General features: G+C 34.8%; 1 protein-coding gene across 1 annotated transcript; it reads left to right on the top strand.

Annotated features, from left to right (window-relative positions):
• The first annotated feature begins 9228 nt into the window (after nucleotides 1-9228).
• LOC120115124 (protein transport protein SEC23-like) lies at nucleotides 9229-13220 on the top strand. The gene is made up of 12 exons (XM_039135885.1): nucleotides 9229-10068; nucleotides 10152-10325; nucleotides 10476-10637; nucleotides 10772-10914; nucleotides 10997-11072; nucleotides 11181-11353; nucleotides 11476-11557; nucleotides 11639-11716; nucleotides 11901-12062; nucleotides 12160-12423; nucleotides 12516-12620; nucleotides 12887-13220. The coding sequence occupies exons 1-12, from the start codon at nucleotides 9316-9318 to the stop codon at nucleotides 13031-13033; spliced, it is 2319 nt and encodes a 772-aa protein (XP_038991816.1). The 5' UTR covers nucleotides 9229-9315; the 3' UTR covers nucleotides 13034-13220.
• The last annotated feature ends 3448 nt before the right edge of the window (nucleotides 13221-16668 follow it).

Genomic DNA, 16668 nt, shown 5'->3' with positions numbered 1-16668 from the left:
GAACGCAAAATCTCGTATCCAAATTCAATCTGAGGGTCTATATCAGGGAGTATCAATATGATTACAAATAAGTGTCGTTTTAATCAGTCGTTACGTCGTCAAATCCAACCCTGAGAAAACACAAAATAGAAGAAATGACCAAACAACCAAGAAAGAAAAAAAAACGTGCCACAAAGACAAAGATAAACTTGTCAAAAAGACATAATTAATCTTATTAAAAAACTAAAAAATAAACAAAGAGAAAAGAAAACTACGATCGACAACCAGTATCAAACATGTGTCACCACTGACTAAACAAAATCAAAGAAGAATAAATTGATTTGATCTATTGAAAACGACATAAACTGTAAAAAAAAGGGAGGTAATGATAAAGTCATCTATATCAAAGATATTTTAAAACTTATTATTTTAAGGGTAAAATACACAAATGGTTCTTAATTATACGGTACTATTTTATTAAGTCTCTTAACTATTAAAAGTTACAAAATGGTCACTCGATTATTGATTACGTTCCAAACTCATATTTTTTTTTGTTAAAAAAATTAACGGTTGTCTAAGCTGGAAGTTAATATGATGGCTGAGATATGATAGTCATTGAGATTCCGGGATCAAATTTTATTATATCACAATCAACAGGTTAACGTTCACATCAAAATATTATCAATTTTTTAACAGAATAGAACGAGTTTGGAACATAATGAATAATCAAGTGACCATTTTATAACTTTTAATAGTCGAGGGACTCAACAAAGCAACACTCTATAGTCAGAGGATCATTTTATAATTTTTAATAGTCTAGAGACTTAATAAAATAGTTCCCAATTGTAGGGGGACCATTTGTGTTCTTTACCCTTGTCTTAAAGTAAAAGTGTGAAGAAATTAATGTGGATAATTACTATCTAACTTCAAATAGTTGGGCAGAGTTAGTTGCTCCATTGGATTCTCTTTTTATCAATACTTCATGATTATACTCCCACAGTTAAAACCACAATCGCTTTAAATTCGTCTTTTAACGTTTGATGTTGTGGTTACTTTAGTCCTTTTTCCGTTCTTTTAGATTATTTTAATTCCTAACGTTTTATAAAATTCCTTTTTCCTTATCTATTTGGTCCCGATATTAAATATATCATCATTCGAATATATAAAATATAAAAAAAATTAAATAAACGTAACACATATCAAATATATACTTATATTTGATAATGATCCGAATTCGAGTAAAATATACTATAATGAATGATTAAAAAAGGTTTGATGTAATATGTTTATTCTTTGTGTTTGTGGGGGTTTTATAATGAATGATGATCATGAAGTAGGCTAGTTGTCAATTTAATTATTGTATATCGTGCTTTAAATGTACAAAGCCTAGTATTTTGCTTCACCAAATATTAAGCAATTATTACATGCATAAACATAGCTTTGGAAATCATAAACTCCCAAGTAAAAAACAATATTAATATAAACGCAAGTAAGATGGATGGAGAGGGTGATTGAGATTGTATTCTTAAAAAAATCTAGGATGGCAACGAATTAGATTAGGTCGAATTTTTGGCTCACCTAAATTCGATTAAAAAATTGAAGACATCCACCTACATTTGACCTGGGTTTAGAAGGGCCCTATCTGACCTGAACTCAACTTGATAATTTAGGTTAAAATTCATATTTGATACGACTCGACCTGAGCTAAATATATAATTCATTTCTATTAGGTAAAATAAGGACCTAACTGAAAAATAAGATAGGAAGGGGTATTATTACTAATATTTCTAAATGTATAAAAAAAATTATAATATTATGTGAGATCGAGTCATATATTTTTCACTCTAAATCTAAAACCTAATCCGACAACACTTTAAAAAAAATCAATCCTGACTGAATTTAAATTTTTAAAATAAAAAAAATACTCAACTCAATCAAATCGAATTGTAACCATAATATCAAGGTGAAATATTTAAAAGAAGGCTTAATACCAAAATAAGTGCCCAAACTATGTCACTTTTCTTGAATAGGTACCTAAACTATTTTTCGACTCATCCAGGTGTCTAACGTTACAAACATTACCCTTTTAGGTGCCCGGATCATAACGATCATTATAAAATCCGTTAAGTGACACATATCAAAAATCTTAATTTTAAAATTTTTATTTTTTAAAAAATAAAAATATTATTAAAAAATTTAAAAAAAATCCCTAAAACTTTTCCTCGGATGCCCTCACCCCCTCCTGCTCCCATCGCCTTCTCCCTCCTTCCATGGCCAAACGGTCGACCAAAGGTCAAACGGTAGACCAAATGGCCGGCTATTACGGTCAACAAAACGGTCGATTATCACGATTGAATTTGAAGGATTGAGTATTTGAGATTTTAGAGATTTAAAAAATAAATTTAGGGATTTGATAATTTTGGATTTTTAGATGATAGTAAGAGTTGTGACCGGTCATTGGGTGGTCGGCGATGTATGGGTGGCCGGAGACGACCGTTGGTTGGAGTAAATCAGGCTAGAATAAATTTTTTTAAGAGTTTGAGGTTTTTTGATATTTTAGAAAAAATTGGGGCTTTTTGGAAATAAATTATTCTTATTATTTTTATTTTTTTAACATATTTTTTTTATAATTATCATATTATGACACGTTTCACTTAACGGAAAAATTAATTCCGTTTAAGGCCTAGATACCTAAATAGGTAACGTTTGTAGCGTTAGACACCTAGATAAGTTAAAAAATAGTTTAGGCACCTATTTGGAAAAAAAAGTTATAGTTTGGACACTTAATTTGGTATTAAGCCTTAAAAGAAAATATTGTATTGTGTGGCCAGAGTTTCAGAAGCTTATTTGTCCTATTCTATTACCCATGACTGGTATGAATTGGATCTTAAAAAGTGTGCAAAATGGTCCATAGCTTCGGCCATTGATCCGCAGGGAAGACAGGACCACAAGCTTCTTGTTTTATGGTCTTTAACAAATTATTGACAATAAATACAATAATAACGATATTGATACAAATTAAATATATGAATGTGTTAAAATTTACACGAGATTGATCTCGGGTCTAATCAGGACGGACGTAGAATTTTATGTTAAAATGACGAACTTAAATTTATATATTTTCAGGGGGTGAAGTTATAAATTTTTAAGAAGACGAAAATAAAATTTTAATATAAAATATAAAAAATATTTAAAATATATAATAATTTTAATTTTTTAAGGAGGGCGCGGGCCTCTTAGGTCCATCCATGGGTCTAGTTGCTCTAATTTAAACAATTAGTTTGATAATGAATCTAATATTTGTTATTCAAATCGGTGATAAAATGATATATATAAAAAGATATTATGTCTTAATTTTTAAATTTTAACGCATCATGCTAAAATTTTTAGTTCTGTTTATGTCAACAATGGTAACACATTGTAAGGAGGGGCGGATGTACATGACTCCATAGGGGAGTCATTGCACATCCATTATTTTGAGAAAAATATTAAATTTAATTTAGTTTATTAATGGGAATAGGAAAAAATAAGAAAATTTGCACACCCAAATTTATTTAGAATTGAGTATTAAAATTTTGAACCCCATTTTTCATTTTTTAAATCCTTCACTGATTGTAAGACAAACTACTTATTAATTTTTTTTTAAGATTATACATCTTCTTTGTAACACCCATAATCTGTATACATATCAAAATATGAGCTAAAGATATTACATCAAATTGACAAAGATTCACTGAATATAACTGTAAAAAAATTGTTTCGTTTAAAACATTCATATTTCACCTTTAAAACTATTTCCTTAACCTTATGAAATCACATATTAAAATTTTAATATCAAAAAACCAATTTGTTTTCAATCATAGACTATATAATACTGCCTAAACAATACTAAATTTTAAAATTATTTTAAATATGGTAAATTACTCATTCATAACATACAAATATATATATATATAGTATAATCAAAATAAAATAGTCCTAATTTACTATTATAGACCATTTTAATTTAAAACGAATAAAGTAAACTGATAACATAAATATACATGCCACTACTAGTCAAGAGTAACATCGAAGATGTCTTAGTGATACAAGTAGTAAGTGTGATTCCCAAAAAGATGATCAAGAGGCTTCTCGCTGCACGTCCTTATCGTTATCAGAACTCACATATGAAAATCATAATAAACTAAGTATAACTTAGTGAGACAATATTAACTCAAAGTGAATATAAACATAAAAATGTCATGTGTAAATTAAAATATTTAAAAATTAAATAAAAAATATCAAAACATTCAAACCAATTTATTCACTTTATCTTTTCATCAGAAACATGAATAGAATTATCTTACGATTTTATGAAAATCATAATAATTAATATCAGACAGAATAATCATATAACATTTCTTTCCAGTCATATACTTTTCGGAAATCTTTCACATTTCTTTTCCATAGCCCAAAGTATATTTAAGAGAATGTAAGGTATGTGAGTCATACGAGCATGTACAATAAACATTTCTAGTAAAATTTAATAAGACACTTGTCTTAAAAATCAATATAATTGAATTTAAAATTCAATTATTGAGAAATTTCATTTTTACCATGAATGAATCTTGAAAATTACCAAATGTCATTGCCATATTCTCCGTTAAAATATTGCATAGTCAAATATGAATCAACATAACTTTGGCTTTTTACTTTGGCCATGAAATTTTTAAAATTGCATTTTAGTCACTAAATCTTCCACTGTTCGGCCAAATATGAAAAATTACACTAATATTGTGCTAAATTTCTCAAATATAGAATATGGAAATAACATTTCCAATCCTTCTCCATCATGCTTCAAATTTTCGTGAAATTTCGACTCGATCCAATTATTCAAATTCTATACCGAACTTTAACGTTTTATAACTTTTAACAAAAAATCCTGTACTGAAAATCTTATTATCACGAAAGTTCTTGTTTTAGGCTAAATTGTTCATTTACAAGATAATATATATAATTTTTCAAAATTATATTTTTGATCCCTAAACTTTTACAAAATTTATACTTTAGTCACCAAACTTTCAAAACTTACATTTTAGTCACTAATCAAAATTTGAAGTATTACATTCTTTCATCAAACTTTTTTTCCTTCAATCATCATTCACCGTTCGTACTCTCTACTTACTGGGAAAACTGTCTAGATTTTAAAAATTTCAAATTATCGAACATAATTATATTATATAGATATATAAATATAATATGCATATATAGACATATACTTGTCTTGTACCCTTGAGGGATTGTCCCCCTATCCTATTGACACCAAGACCAAACGAATAAATGATCCAAGGCATTCAAAAACAACAATGTATCTTTATGTGGATTTTGTGTAATAAACTTTGGTGGTCCACCCTATCCATTATCTTAAGTTCACACCCACAAATGAGAAAAAAATTTTAAAAAAATAAAACTTCAAATTCAAGGTTAATGAAGTGTTGTTTCTATGTCTGTTGAATGTCGTATTCTGGAATGTGGAAATCACGTGGATAGTAAGAACATGTTTGTTCATGTGGCTCAATGTGTGCACGTTACATGCTTTCGTGTTCCCTTTTGCTGCCAAGAGATTGTACGAGAGAAATAAATGCATAATCAAACAGTATTTTTTAAATTATACCAATTGAAATATATAAAATTATAAAAAAAAATCTTTTAATAAATGCTAGATTTTATTATGCTCATGATGTCGATATAATAAAAGTAAAGAGTAAACAATTAATTTTAGTTCGTTTTAATATCTAAATTTTTAATTTCTTTTTTAAAATTATATCTATTGTTTAGTTTTTGTTTCATTTTAACACTCAACTGTTAAAAACTTAACGAACGAGTTGACGGTGCATAGTTGCGGTGGACGGATGACCAATTCGAACTGTGGACTACGAGAGAATGACGAGCGACAAACATAGTCCAGTTTTAGGCCCATCAGATAGTTGACGACAAAGATCATAGGATGAAGAAGTCAATGAGTTCATCGTTGATTTTGAGAGATTGAAGTGTTTTCCGGTGAAATAGAGACCGGAATCGTGTTCATGGAGTCGAAAAAAGTGTGGCATGGAAAGTTTAGGCTTCATCAGCTGATGAATACGACGACCGATGATTGTAGACGCGACAGCCGACAAGCTAGCCCATTAAGTTTTTAACGTTATGATACTAAAATGAAAGAAAAACTAAAAGTTAGTTATAATTTTGAAAAAAAAATGAAAATTTAGATACCAAACTAAAGCTTATAGTTTATGTACTAAATGCGTAGTTTATTCAAAGTAAAAATATAATAAAACTTTACCTAAAATAACCAATTGTAACCTAATTTCCTTTCAATTGATTTTATACTTGATTAACCTCTGCCACCAATTCAATTAAAAATATTTTTAAGTACAAAATGTATTTTTCACCCAAGGTTGACAAGAACTAGTTTATTAAGATTAAGCATACAAAACTAGAGATGAGATTAGAATCAAATATCCAAAGGAAATAATGGTTTAAGTTTAAAATAATGTATAGATTTATTAATTATTTAATTTTTTTGGTTGCCCTTTAGTTCCAAGGTTTTGCTCTGATTAATCTGGACCGACCCAAGTCGTAACCTGACTTTAGTGAGTGAGTCTCCCAACGAGGATATTCTGCATATACAAAGACTCGAACTTGAGACATTGCTTAAGCGATATCAAACTACTTACCAATTAAACCAACCCGTTAATAATATTAAGTATTTATTTTTAAAAATTAGAGAAGAGAAAGACTTAATTTAATTTGAGTTTAAACTGACACGATTTAAATTACCATTAAACCAAAAATTTGAAAAAGACGATAGCCCCATAATAATCCAATTTCGTCCGATCCGTTTAAAAGCCCAATATCCAAATACAAATTAACAAAAAAAAATCATAAAACAAAATCCCAATTTTAAAATTACACAATTTGAGGCCCAGATGCAAACCCAACAGCCTAATAAAAAACTTAAATCAGTCCAACCAAGCCCAAACACAACCCATACAAAGTCAGGACCCAAACACTAGCTTAGGCAAAGCTGGCCCAATAAGGTCTATGGGTTTTTATTTAGCCCAATAGGGCTAGTAAAAATTTATTTTGGGATATACGATATTTTTTACAGTGACATAGAACTCATCTCGTCGAGGCGATGAGTTTTAATAAAAAATATTTTTATTCTAATTTTTTTACTTCGATATGAAAGAGGTGACGAGTTTGAATAAACAAATATTTTTTATTGAAACTTGTCATGTCGAGGTAATGAGTTCCATAAACACAACAGAAAATGTCAAGATCCCAAAATAAAAACGAAGATGCCCTAATGGGCTAAATAAAAAATCCATTATCTTTATTAGGCAAAAAAAAACCCACTACCTTATGCTCCAAACCCTAAGCGAACACCACCGTCGTCGATGCGTCATCAGAGGTGAGTATTTAATTAGGTCAAATATTTTTTTTTAAAATTATTTGAGTTGACGAATTATATTTTATGACTCAAACTTAACTTGGATTTTTCGAGTTGAGTCAAATTGTATTGAGTTATTCGAGTTTTTATACAATATAAATTTAAGGGTAAATTACATCATGTACCACTGAACGTTTTGCGTTGTATCATTTATACCATTGTGCTTTTAGTCTTATTAATTATAGCACCGAATTTTAATTTTCGTTTCAATTATACCACTGGGTCGTTAAATCGTTAATAACATGATCAAAATGATGTCGTTTTGGTGAGGTGTCTACGTCGAAAGCCGTCAGCCACATCATCGTGCCGTTAACAACTTCACGATTTAGTAGTATAATTGAAAGAAAAATCAAAGTTCATTGCTATAATTGACAAAATAGAAAGTTCGGTGGTATAAATTAGACACTGCCTAAAGTTAGATGGTATCTGATATAATTTATCCTAAATTTAAATATAAAAGGGCAAACTATGTTAGATGCCACTGCACTTTTCCTGTTGACTCATTTTTACCATTGAACTTTGAATTTTGTCAATTATAGCACTGATCTTTCGTTTTACATTCAATTATGCCACTATGTCGTTAAGTCACTGATGAGACGATGACATGGCATGCCACACCAAAATGACATTTATTTTATTGAAGATGTTCTGATGCTTAAAACGATGTCGTATTAGATATTAAACTTTTGGGGTGTATCGATTTTGCCACCGAACTTTTAAACATTTTTCCATTTTACCATTAAACTTTCTGGTTGCCGTCGACAGCCAAACACCGCCGTTCATTAGTCATATGTCACAACAAAATCGGTACCAAAATGTTCATATTTAACTCCTTTTTCTACTCCTTAGATTGATTTTCCATGAAACCCACTCAAAATCGACAAAATGTATTCATACTTCGATCTCTTTTAATGACCGACCGATGAGACTAATTTTAAGATATGTTGTTTGTCTTCTCGAAATAAATTTTTTACCGTTCAATTTTTTTTAACAAACACCCCAAATCTCATAAATATGATAAAGTCTCCAAACATTTAAACGATGATAGATTTTTCATGTTTAATTTCATTGATTTTGATTGAATTTCATGAAAAAACTATTCACATGAGAAGAATGAAGTGTCAAATGCGAACATTTTGGTACTTGTTTTGCTGCAAAAGATGACCGATGACGGGTAAAAAAAGAAAACTGTTTAAAAGTTTAGCGGCATAATCGATATATCCCTAAAGTTTAATGTCTAAAACAATATTATTTTAAGCATCAAAACAACGTCGTTTTGATGTAACATGCCACGTCAGCAACTATTAATTGTGTTATCGTCCCGTTAATGACTTAATGACATAGTTTCATTGAACAATTGAACGTAAAATTAAAGTTAGAGGTATAAACGAGTTAACAAAATTGAGAAGTATAAGGTGTAGTTTACCCCTGAAACATTAATAATAGACCTTCAACCGTCAAACGTAAAGCCCGCGGACTTTTGGTAGTGAAATTTAATCCAAAAGAAAGATTGTGACGTGTCGTCACAGGAATGGAAAGCGCACAATCTTCCGTTATTACAAAGCCTTTCCCTTTAAATACCGACTTTTTAAACTCAGTTCCACTGTTCATCTTCTCCGTCAATAAAACCAATAATTTTTTTCCCGTTTTGTCCCTACCGGTGACCCCTCCCACTCCAAATAACTTTGGGGTCGCCCAGAATCAATAAAAAAAAGAGTTAATTAATTCTTAAAGAATTCAAATTTCTTATTCGATTCCTTAATTACTAATCGAATCTAATCCCAAGGAAACCAGAGAATTTTATTATTAATTTTTGTTTATTTTTAAAAAAAAATTAATTTTCAACCATGTCGGAAATAGCGAACACCGATCCCGAAGGGATTGACGCCATTAGGATGACGTGGAACGTCTGGCCGCGGACTAAGGTGGAAGCGAGTGCCTGCGTGATTCCGATGGCTGTTTCTATAACCCCGATCCATTCGCACCCGGACATCCCGACGCTTCCTTACGCGCCGCTGCGGTGCAAGTCGTGCGCCGCAGTGCTCAACGCCTTCTCGCGCGTCGATTTCGCCGCCAGAATCTGGATCTGCCCGTTCTGTTACCAGCGCAACCATTTCCCGCCGCACTACGCCATGATGTCCGAGACGAACCTGCCTTGCGAGCTCTACCCGCAATTCACAACCGTGCAATACTCGCTCCAAGCGAGTCCCGATCCGAACAACCCTTCCGTTCCCCCTCCATTGCCGCCGGTGTTCGTGTTCGTGCTGGACACGTGCATGATCGAGGAAGAGCTTGATTTCGTTAAATCGGCGATGAAGCAGGCTCTTGGGTTGCTGCCGGAACACGCGCTTGTCGGGTTCGTTTCGTATGGGACTCGAGCGCAAGTACATGAATTGGGGTTCTCAGATATATCAAAAGTCTATGTTTTCAGGGGAAATAAGGAGATTTCCAAGGAACAAGTGTTGGACCAGTTGGGCCTTGGCGCTGCTGGGCGACGGCCAGCTACCGGATATCCGAAAGGCATACAAAACGGGTACTCAAATACCGGCATTAACCGGTTCTTATTGCCGGTTTCGGATTGCGAATTCACGCTCAACTCGGTGCGTTTTATATATTTGTGGTGGGAAATTCATGTTTGAATTACGTATATTGTTTGTAAAGTGTTCCGTTGATTTCAATGTAGCTGTTGGATGAGCTGCAAACGGATCAATGGCCTGTAAAGCCGGGTAGTAGGGTGTCGAGGTGTACCGGAGTGGCCCTAAGTGTTGCAATGGGATTGCTGGCAGCCTGCACTCCTGGAACTGGTGCTCGGATTATTGCTTTGGTTGGTGGTCCATGTACCGAAGGGCCAGGAACGGTAATACCATTGAATTCTTTATCATTTGATTCTAATGAAATGTATGGTATTTTACGGATATTCGACATAGATGATATTTCTCGGTTGATATGAATATGGTTTGTTGTATGTACTATGATCATTATGTTATTGATCGTATGATTTCTGCAGATTGTTTCGAAGGACTTGTCGGAACCTGTACGTTCACATAAAGATCTTGATAAGGATGCTGCACCATATTTTAAGAAAGCAGTCAGATTTTATGATGATCTTGCGAAAGAGCTGGTCAACCAGGGCCATGTACTAGATCTTTTTGCATCTGCTCTTGATCAGGTTTGTCTCGGTCATAATTCAGTAGCTATGCCAGATCTAGGTTGATTTTTTCAGGAGTTATATCTGTCATGTTTCGGGTTTATTTGGTCGTAAATTCGTAATCTTCGTTACGTAATGGGTTTTCCATGTCTCAGGTTGGGGTTGCTGAAATGAAAGTTGCAGTTGAAAGAACAGGTGGCCTTGTTGTTCTATCTGAAAGCTTTGGTCATTCTGTATTTAAAGGCTCTTTCAGGCGTATGTTCAAGGATGGAGACCAATCTCTTGGCCTATGTTTCAAGTTAGTCCTTTTCTTACTCGTTTGAGGTTTAAATTTTCGAACCATCTGATTACTTGTAAGCTATTTTTTCCCTTCATTCTAGCGGCATGCTCGAGGTCAACTGTTCAAAAGACATAAAAATTCAAGGGGTCATTGGACCTTGCGCATCCATGGAGAAGGTTGGACCATCTAATAATTTAACAAGTTCTTCATTCTCTCTAAACAGAGAGTCTAAACTGCGGACTGTATTTACTTGGTATTTAAGCTGATTACTACGAGTGTTGCAGAAAGGAGTCAATGTCTCCGACACGATAGTCGGAGAGGGGAACACTACAGCATGGAAAATGTGTGGCCTCAACAAGAGTACGTGCTTGTCGGTCATATTTGATATTTCATCGACTGAGCGATCAGATGCACCAGGAACTGCAAATTCACAGCTCTATTTGCAGTTTCTTACGAGGTTTGCTGCATGAACTACTCAAAGGAATCCTCTTTGTTTTCCTTAAAATTAAATATGTTTGATTTGGATTTTACTTTGTTCATTCAATAACATGATTTTGATCTTATTCATCTTAATTGAAGTTATCAAGACTCTGAAGGTAAAACAATGCTCCGAGTTACGACTGTGACGAGACGATGGATGGAAAGTGCTGTTAGTACAGAGGTTAGTTAGTTTAGACTCTCATAATTATGTTCATTTGTCTTGTTTAATATATTCTGACTGTGAATAATATCTCCATTCTAGGAATTAGTACAAGGTTTTGATCAAGAGACAGCAGCTGTTGTAATGGCAAGAATGGCTTCTTTGAAGATGGAGATGGAGGTAATTTAACAAGATTTCTATTCACTTATCTACCAGTTGCTGTTTTTCTTCTCTGAATTCATCGTCGATCAATAATTTATTTAGACTCCTATTCTTTGGCTCCTTGCTGAAATAAAAACATGTTAATCTGTTGCTTCTAATTACTTGCTGCAATTGCATGATTATTACCTTTTGTTTCATTTAGGAGGGGTTTGATGCAACACGGTGGTTAGATCGCAGTCTCATTCGACTTTGCTCGAAATTTGGGGAGTACCGGAAGGATGATCCGTCGTCATTTACATTAAACTCTTCTTTCTCGTTGTTTCCTCAGTTTATGTTTAATTTTCGGCGTTCACAATTTATACAGGTAACTGTTTCTTTTTTCCTACTGTTTTGCCTACTTTAGAATACGTAATTGACCTATGCTCATGTATGGGGTCTTCTCTTTTTCCTTTCTGTGGCAGGTTTTTAACAATAGTCCCGATGAAACAGCCTATTTTCGCATGCTGTTAAACAGGGAGAACATCACGAATGCAGCTGTTATGATTCAACCGTCGTTAATATCGTATTCGTTCAACTCGTTGCCTCAACCGGCATTATTGGATGTGGCTTCCATTGCAGCTGATCATATTCTCTTGCTTGATGCGTATTTCAGTATCGTTATTTTCCATGGTATGACAATAGCACAGTGGCGCAACATGGGTTATCAGAATCAACCCGAACATCAGGTATGCTCATTCTTGTTCATACTACCTTAAGTAATCGATTTCTCGGTTCGCATTCTATGATTTCGATGTGTAAAGCTTATTCTTTTCGACAGGCATTCGCACAGCTTTTGCAAGCACCCCATGCTGATGCCGAAATGATTGTTCAGGAACGCTTCCCTGTCCCTAGATTGGTTGTATGTGATCAGCATGGATCCCAGGTCAGTTTAATGTCGGTTCGGAATATTAAAACTCAAAACCGACCAATTATACCGAACTTCCAAACATATTAAACCAAAAAAACTGACTAAACTGTCTTAATTCAGTTAAATCTGTTCTGTTTACTTCGGTTTAACCAGTTAACCGATTTTTTGCACGACGGTATCCCTCTGCATCCGGTTTTCTGAAACTTTCCATAGCCAAGACAGTCTTTAGATCGTCTCTTTTATGACCGTGCCACAGGTTTATTTTGGTTTTCCTTGTGCAGGCAAGGTTTTTGTTAGCAAAGTTGAACCCATCTGCAACATACAGTAACTCCATCGACATGGCTGCCGGATCAGATGTAATCTTTACCGATGACGTAAGCCTACAAATCTTCTTCGAGCATCTTCAGAAGTTGGCCGTGCAATCCTGATTGTAGATAACAGTTGAAAGATGTAGATTTTTTGGTATGGGACAAATTCTGTCAGTGTGAGCTCTTATACTGCCTTACCTCCATTCCACTTGGTTCATTTCCTTTTCATTCCATCGGATTTGCGAATGAGAGGTCGGGTACCCCCACAATAGCACAGATCGATCGTTGGACGAGTGTCGTATAGGTATCGGCAAGGCAACAATGAATGTCATAAATGATCTTTCTATTTAAAGGGACCAATTAGGAACACATTGACAGAATACATAAACATTTTCTTTCAGTTTCTTGTTGTATACAATCAGATCAGGCGAGGTAGTCTATGTGTTGTAGTTTGAATTTCAGGTCATTAAGAGTTATAGATGGGTCATTTTTGTTTTGTTTTACATGTCTCAGCCCCCAGTTCAGGAATTCAAAGCATCCCAATTTTTATATTTTATGATAATGATTGTTATATCCTGGTTTACTTTATAATAATTTTTTTGTGGCGAGCACAAATAAAATTTTCAGACGGGTACCATCTGTAAAATGAACAACTAATATAAAGAAATTCAAATTTCAGGATCAACACGTATATCCGCCACTGGTAGTTAAAATTAGAGTTAAAATGACGCATGAAATGTGAGTGAAAAAGAAAGAGAAACGGGAGTAAGAGTGAAGCTTAACAAAGCTATATTGATAAAGCTATATTGATAGTGTTTGTAAACCAGCCTCAGCTAGTGTTTGTGTTGGCTTCGTATTTTAGTTCGTAATAATATCGAGTGTCCATTCACGTTTCCAACAATAAATCCACTAGTCTATGCATGGGCATTTATTAATTATAAGAAAACATAAGTACATTCTTCCTTCAAGGAAACATGGCCTCAACATAAGCAACAATTAATTCCATTCAATAAGTTGGAAGATATCACAGTCTTGATGATCATAAATTCGGTAGTTTGCCAACACGATGGAGTCGTATGTCGGACTAGCGAACCCTCATAGGCATAAACAGCATCCTGATTGCACATGAACAATCCGGGGCAAACTTGAACAACGTGCATGACTCCTTGGATTCGTCTTCCTCCTTGTTGCTGGCTCTTGTACTCCTCTTTGGCGACCCATAGCTTCGCAATAGGACACTTTGAAATCTAACATTGCCTGGTCTCTTCACAATGGTAACATTATCAATTTCCTTGACGACATCTAGATTCCAACTTTGGGTCCTCTTCGACCTTATGCCCGCTCGCAGCATGGGGATCTTCCTCCTTGCTCCTTTGGTGAATTTATTCACCCCAACGGTCATTGGAATATTGAGGATCTGTCAAAAGTGTTTACTGATGACGCCATTCAACATATTATTGGTATCAAATGTCCGGAAAATCCAGCTACACCTGACTCGTGCATCTGGAGGTGGACCCCGACTCATGATTTTAATCTGAAATCTGCTTGTTTTCAATTAATGGGTAATACTTGGGATCCAAAATTACCCATTTGGATGGTCGTTTGGCGCATGAGAATCCCACAAGGACTTCGAGTGTTTATCTGGCTGTCTATTAGAGGAAAACTAATGATGAATCACGAGCGGTGTAAACGGTCCTTCTCCGATCAAACTGCTTGTCCCCTCTGTTCTTCTGGCGCTGACTCCATTCTACACGTTTTAAGGGACTGTCCCTGCATTCGGCACCTTTGGGAGATGATGGTTCCTACTTCTGCTCTTGGATCTTTCTTCTCCATGAATCTTAGTGAATGGTTTCACTGGAATTCAACCTCTCATTTTCCATTTGTTGAAAACGATTTCCCTTGGAATATTTTATTTTCCAGCAACAGCTGCCATGTTTGGAAAAATCGCAATGATTGGGTTTTCAATAGCTCCAATCTGCCAGACAGAGAGTTGCTGCAAAAAAGTTTAACTTGGGCTCGTTTCTATAGCAACAACAGTTCCTCGAATGCTAACACTCCTTTGCTAAAAACGATTCAATGGAAAGGTCCTGATGTTGGGTGCTATTGCTTGAACGTTGATGGTGCTACTTCCGCGAACACGGGCATTAGCTCCATAGGAGGGCTTATCAGAGACAAGGACGGCAACTGGCTTCTTGGCTTCAGCAAAGGAATTGGTACTGTTAATGCTTTTCAGGCAGAGCTTTGGGCCATCTTCACTGGAATGACCATAGCCTGGTCTAATGGTTTCGAGATTATTCAAATGCAATCGGACTTTGCTCCAGCGATCTGCTTGCTTCAGAGTCCAGATACGATTTCCAGCTCTCTCTCTCGTTCAAGCAATTGCTGATCTCTGTCCTTTATAATTCAAAAAAAAAAAGCTCAACTCACCGGTCCTTTTACTTAGTTCCGGCAGGGTTTTCTCTCACAGGAGCTGCTGCTCTTTGTCAAGGGATGGTAGTTATCCCTTGACAACTATAAATGCAGAGTATTAAAACAGTCATAGTCATAGTCCCTTGAAAACAATACAAGCTGCCTGAATGCAGCAATCGAGTCTGTCGATATCGAATCCCGATTAACTGTGGAAGAGGCTGTCTTGAGGCGACAAATTTATGGTATCAACTATAGTATTGAAAATGCCAGGGTCTACGACGAAACAATCCTCGTGGTGGCCAGAACTTCTGCTAGTAACTATACCCAAGAACCCAGCACTTTACTAGTGAATCTCTCGTATACAGACACCGGTACTAGAACATGGAACACTATGTCGTCTCTGACGTTAGGTATGAAAGCCAGTACGTCGGTTAGTTACCCATTCGTTGCAGCAGGAGGGATCGAAATATCAAGCGAAGTTCAATCAGGAGTCGAGTGGGGAAAGACCACAACATTCTCCTCTGTTAAAGGAGCTTTACACACAATTCAAGTGCCGGCAATGACTAAGACAACGGTTAGTCTAATTGCATCACAAGGTTTGTGCGATGTTCCCTTCACATTTATGCAAAGGGGCACTCTTTATGATGGGACCACCGTCATAAGAGAAATTCAAGGTGGCACTTTCATTGGTTCCAATTACTCCAGGGTCGTCTTTGAATCCAAAAAAGAGAAGCTGGAGTGTGTTAAACTATACACACAACTTCAGCAGCAGGAATGTGTCTGTTCGCAGAATAAGATCATGTTTCATTCATGGAAGCATGCATTTACGTTTTCTTTTAGTTATTTGCAATTAATAAATGTCGCGCGCATAACCTAGCAGTGGCATTGTATCTCTCCCGTTGTTTAATGTGATGATATATAAATCATGTATGCTATCTTTTAGTTATGAGTTGGCGAGGGACGTAAAAAGCTAACTCGAGATGTAGAAATGACTAAAATGGACTTGAGTAAAAATTGTTTGTGACCCAGGGTCGTGATGATTTAAAATCGATTCGAGTCTGAACTGATTTTGACCTGAACTAGAGTTGAACCTGAAAATTTACGACTTGCACCAAACTTGAGAATGACCTGAACCCGAATTGAACATGATAATGTGATAACCGAACTCGACCTGCATTCGACCTAATATGAACCCAAACCAAAGATTAACCTGGTAAATAACTGATATTATCCGACTTATTATTAACATATGACATGTTATATGATATGTAATTGACTCAACATGTAAATGACCCGACTTGTTATTGAACTGATCTAATATTTACATGACTTGGTATTTACTTGTA

Source organism: Hibiscus syriacus, unplaced genomic scaffold (assembly GCF_006381635.1).
Source record: "Hibiscus syriacus cultivar Baekdansim isolate YM2019G1 unplaced genomic scaffold, ASM638163v2 tig00110258_pilon, whole genome shotgun sequence".
NCBI lineage: Eukaryota > Viridiplantae > Streptophyta > Magnoliopsida > Malvales > Malvaceae > Hibiscus > Hibiscus syriacus.
This window is presented reverse-complemented; position numbering and strand designations above follow the sequence as displayed.

What these genes read in the sequence shown, in the direction of transcription:
- LOC120115124 (XM_039135885.1), top strand. Translation starts at nt 9,316, where the DNA reads ATGTCGGAAATAGCGAACACCGATCCCGAAGGGATTGACGCCATTAGG. An exon ending in CTTGCGCATCCATGGAGAAG is followed by an intron (nt 11,073 to 11,180) that starts GTTGGACCATCT and finishes CGAGTGTTGCAG; the next exon opens with AAAGGAGTCAATGTCTCCGA. An exon ending in AGAATCAACCCGAACATCAG is followed by an intron (nt 12,424 to 12,515) that starts GTATGCTCATTC and finishes TCTTTTCGACAG; the next exon opens with GCATTCGCACAGCTTTTGCA.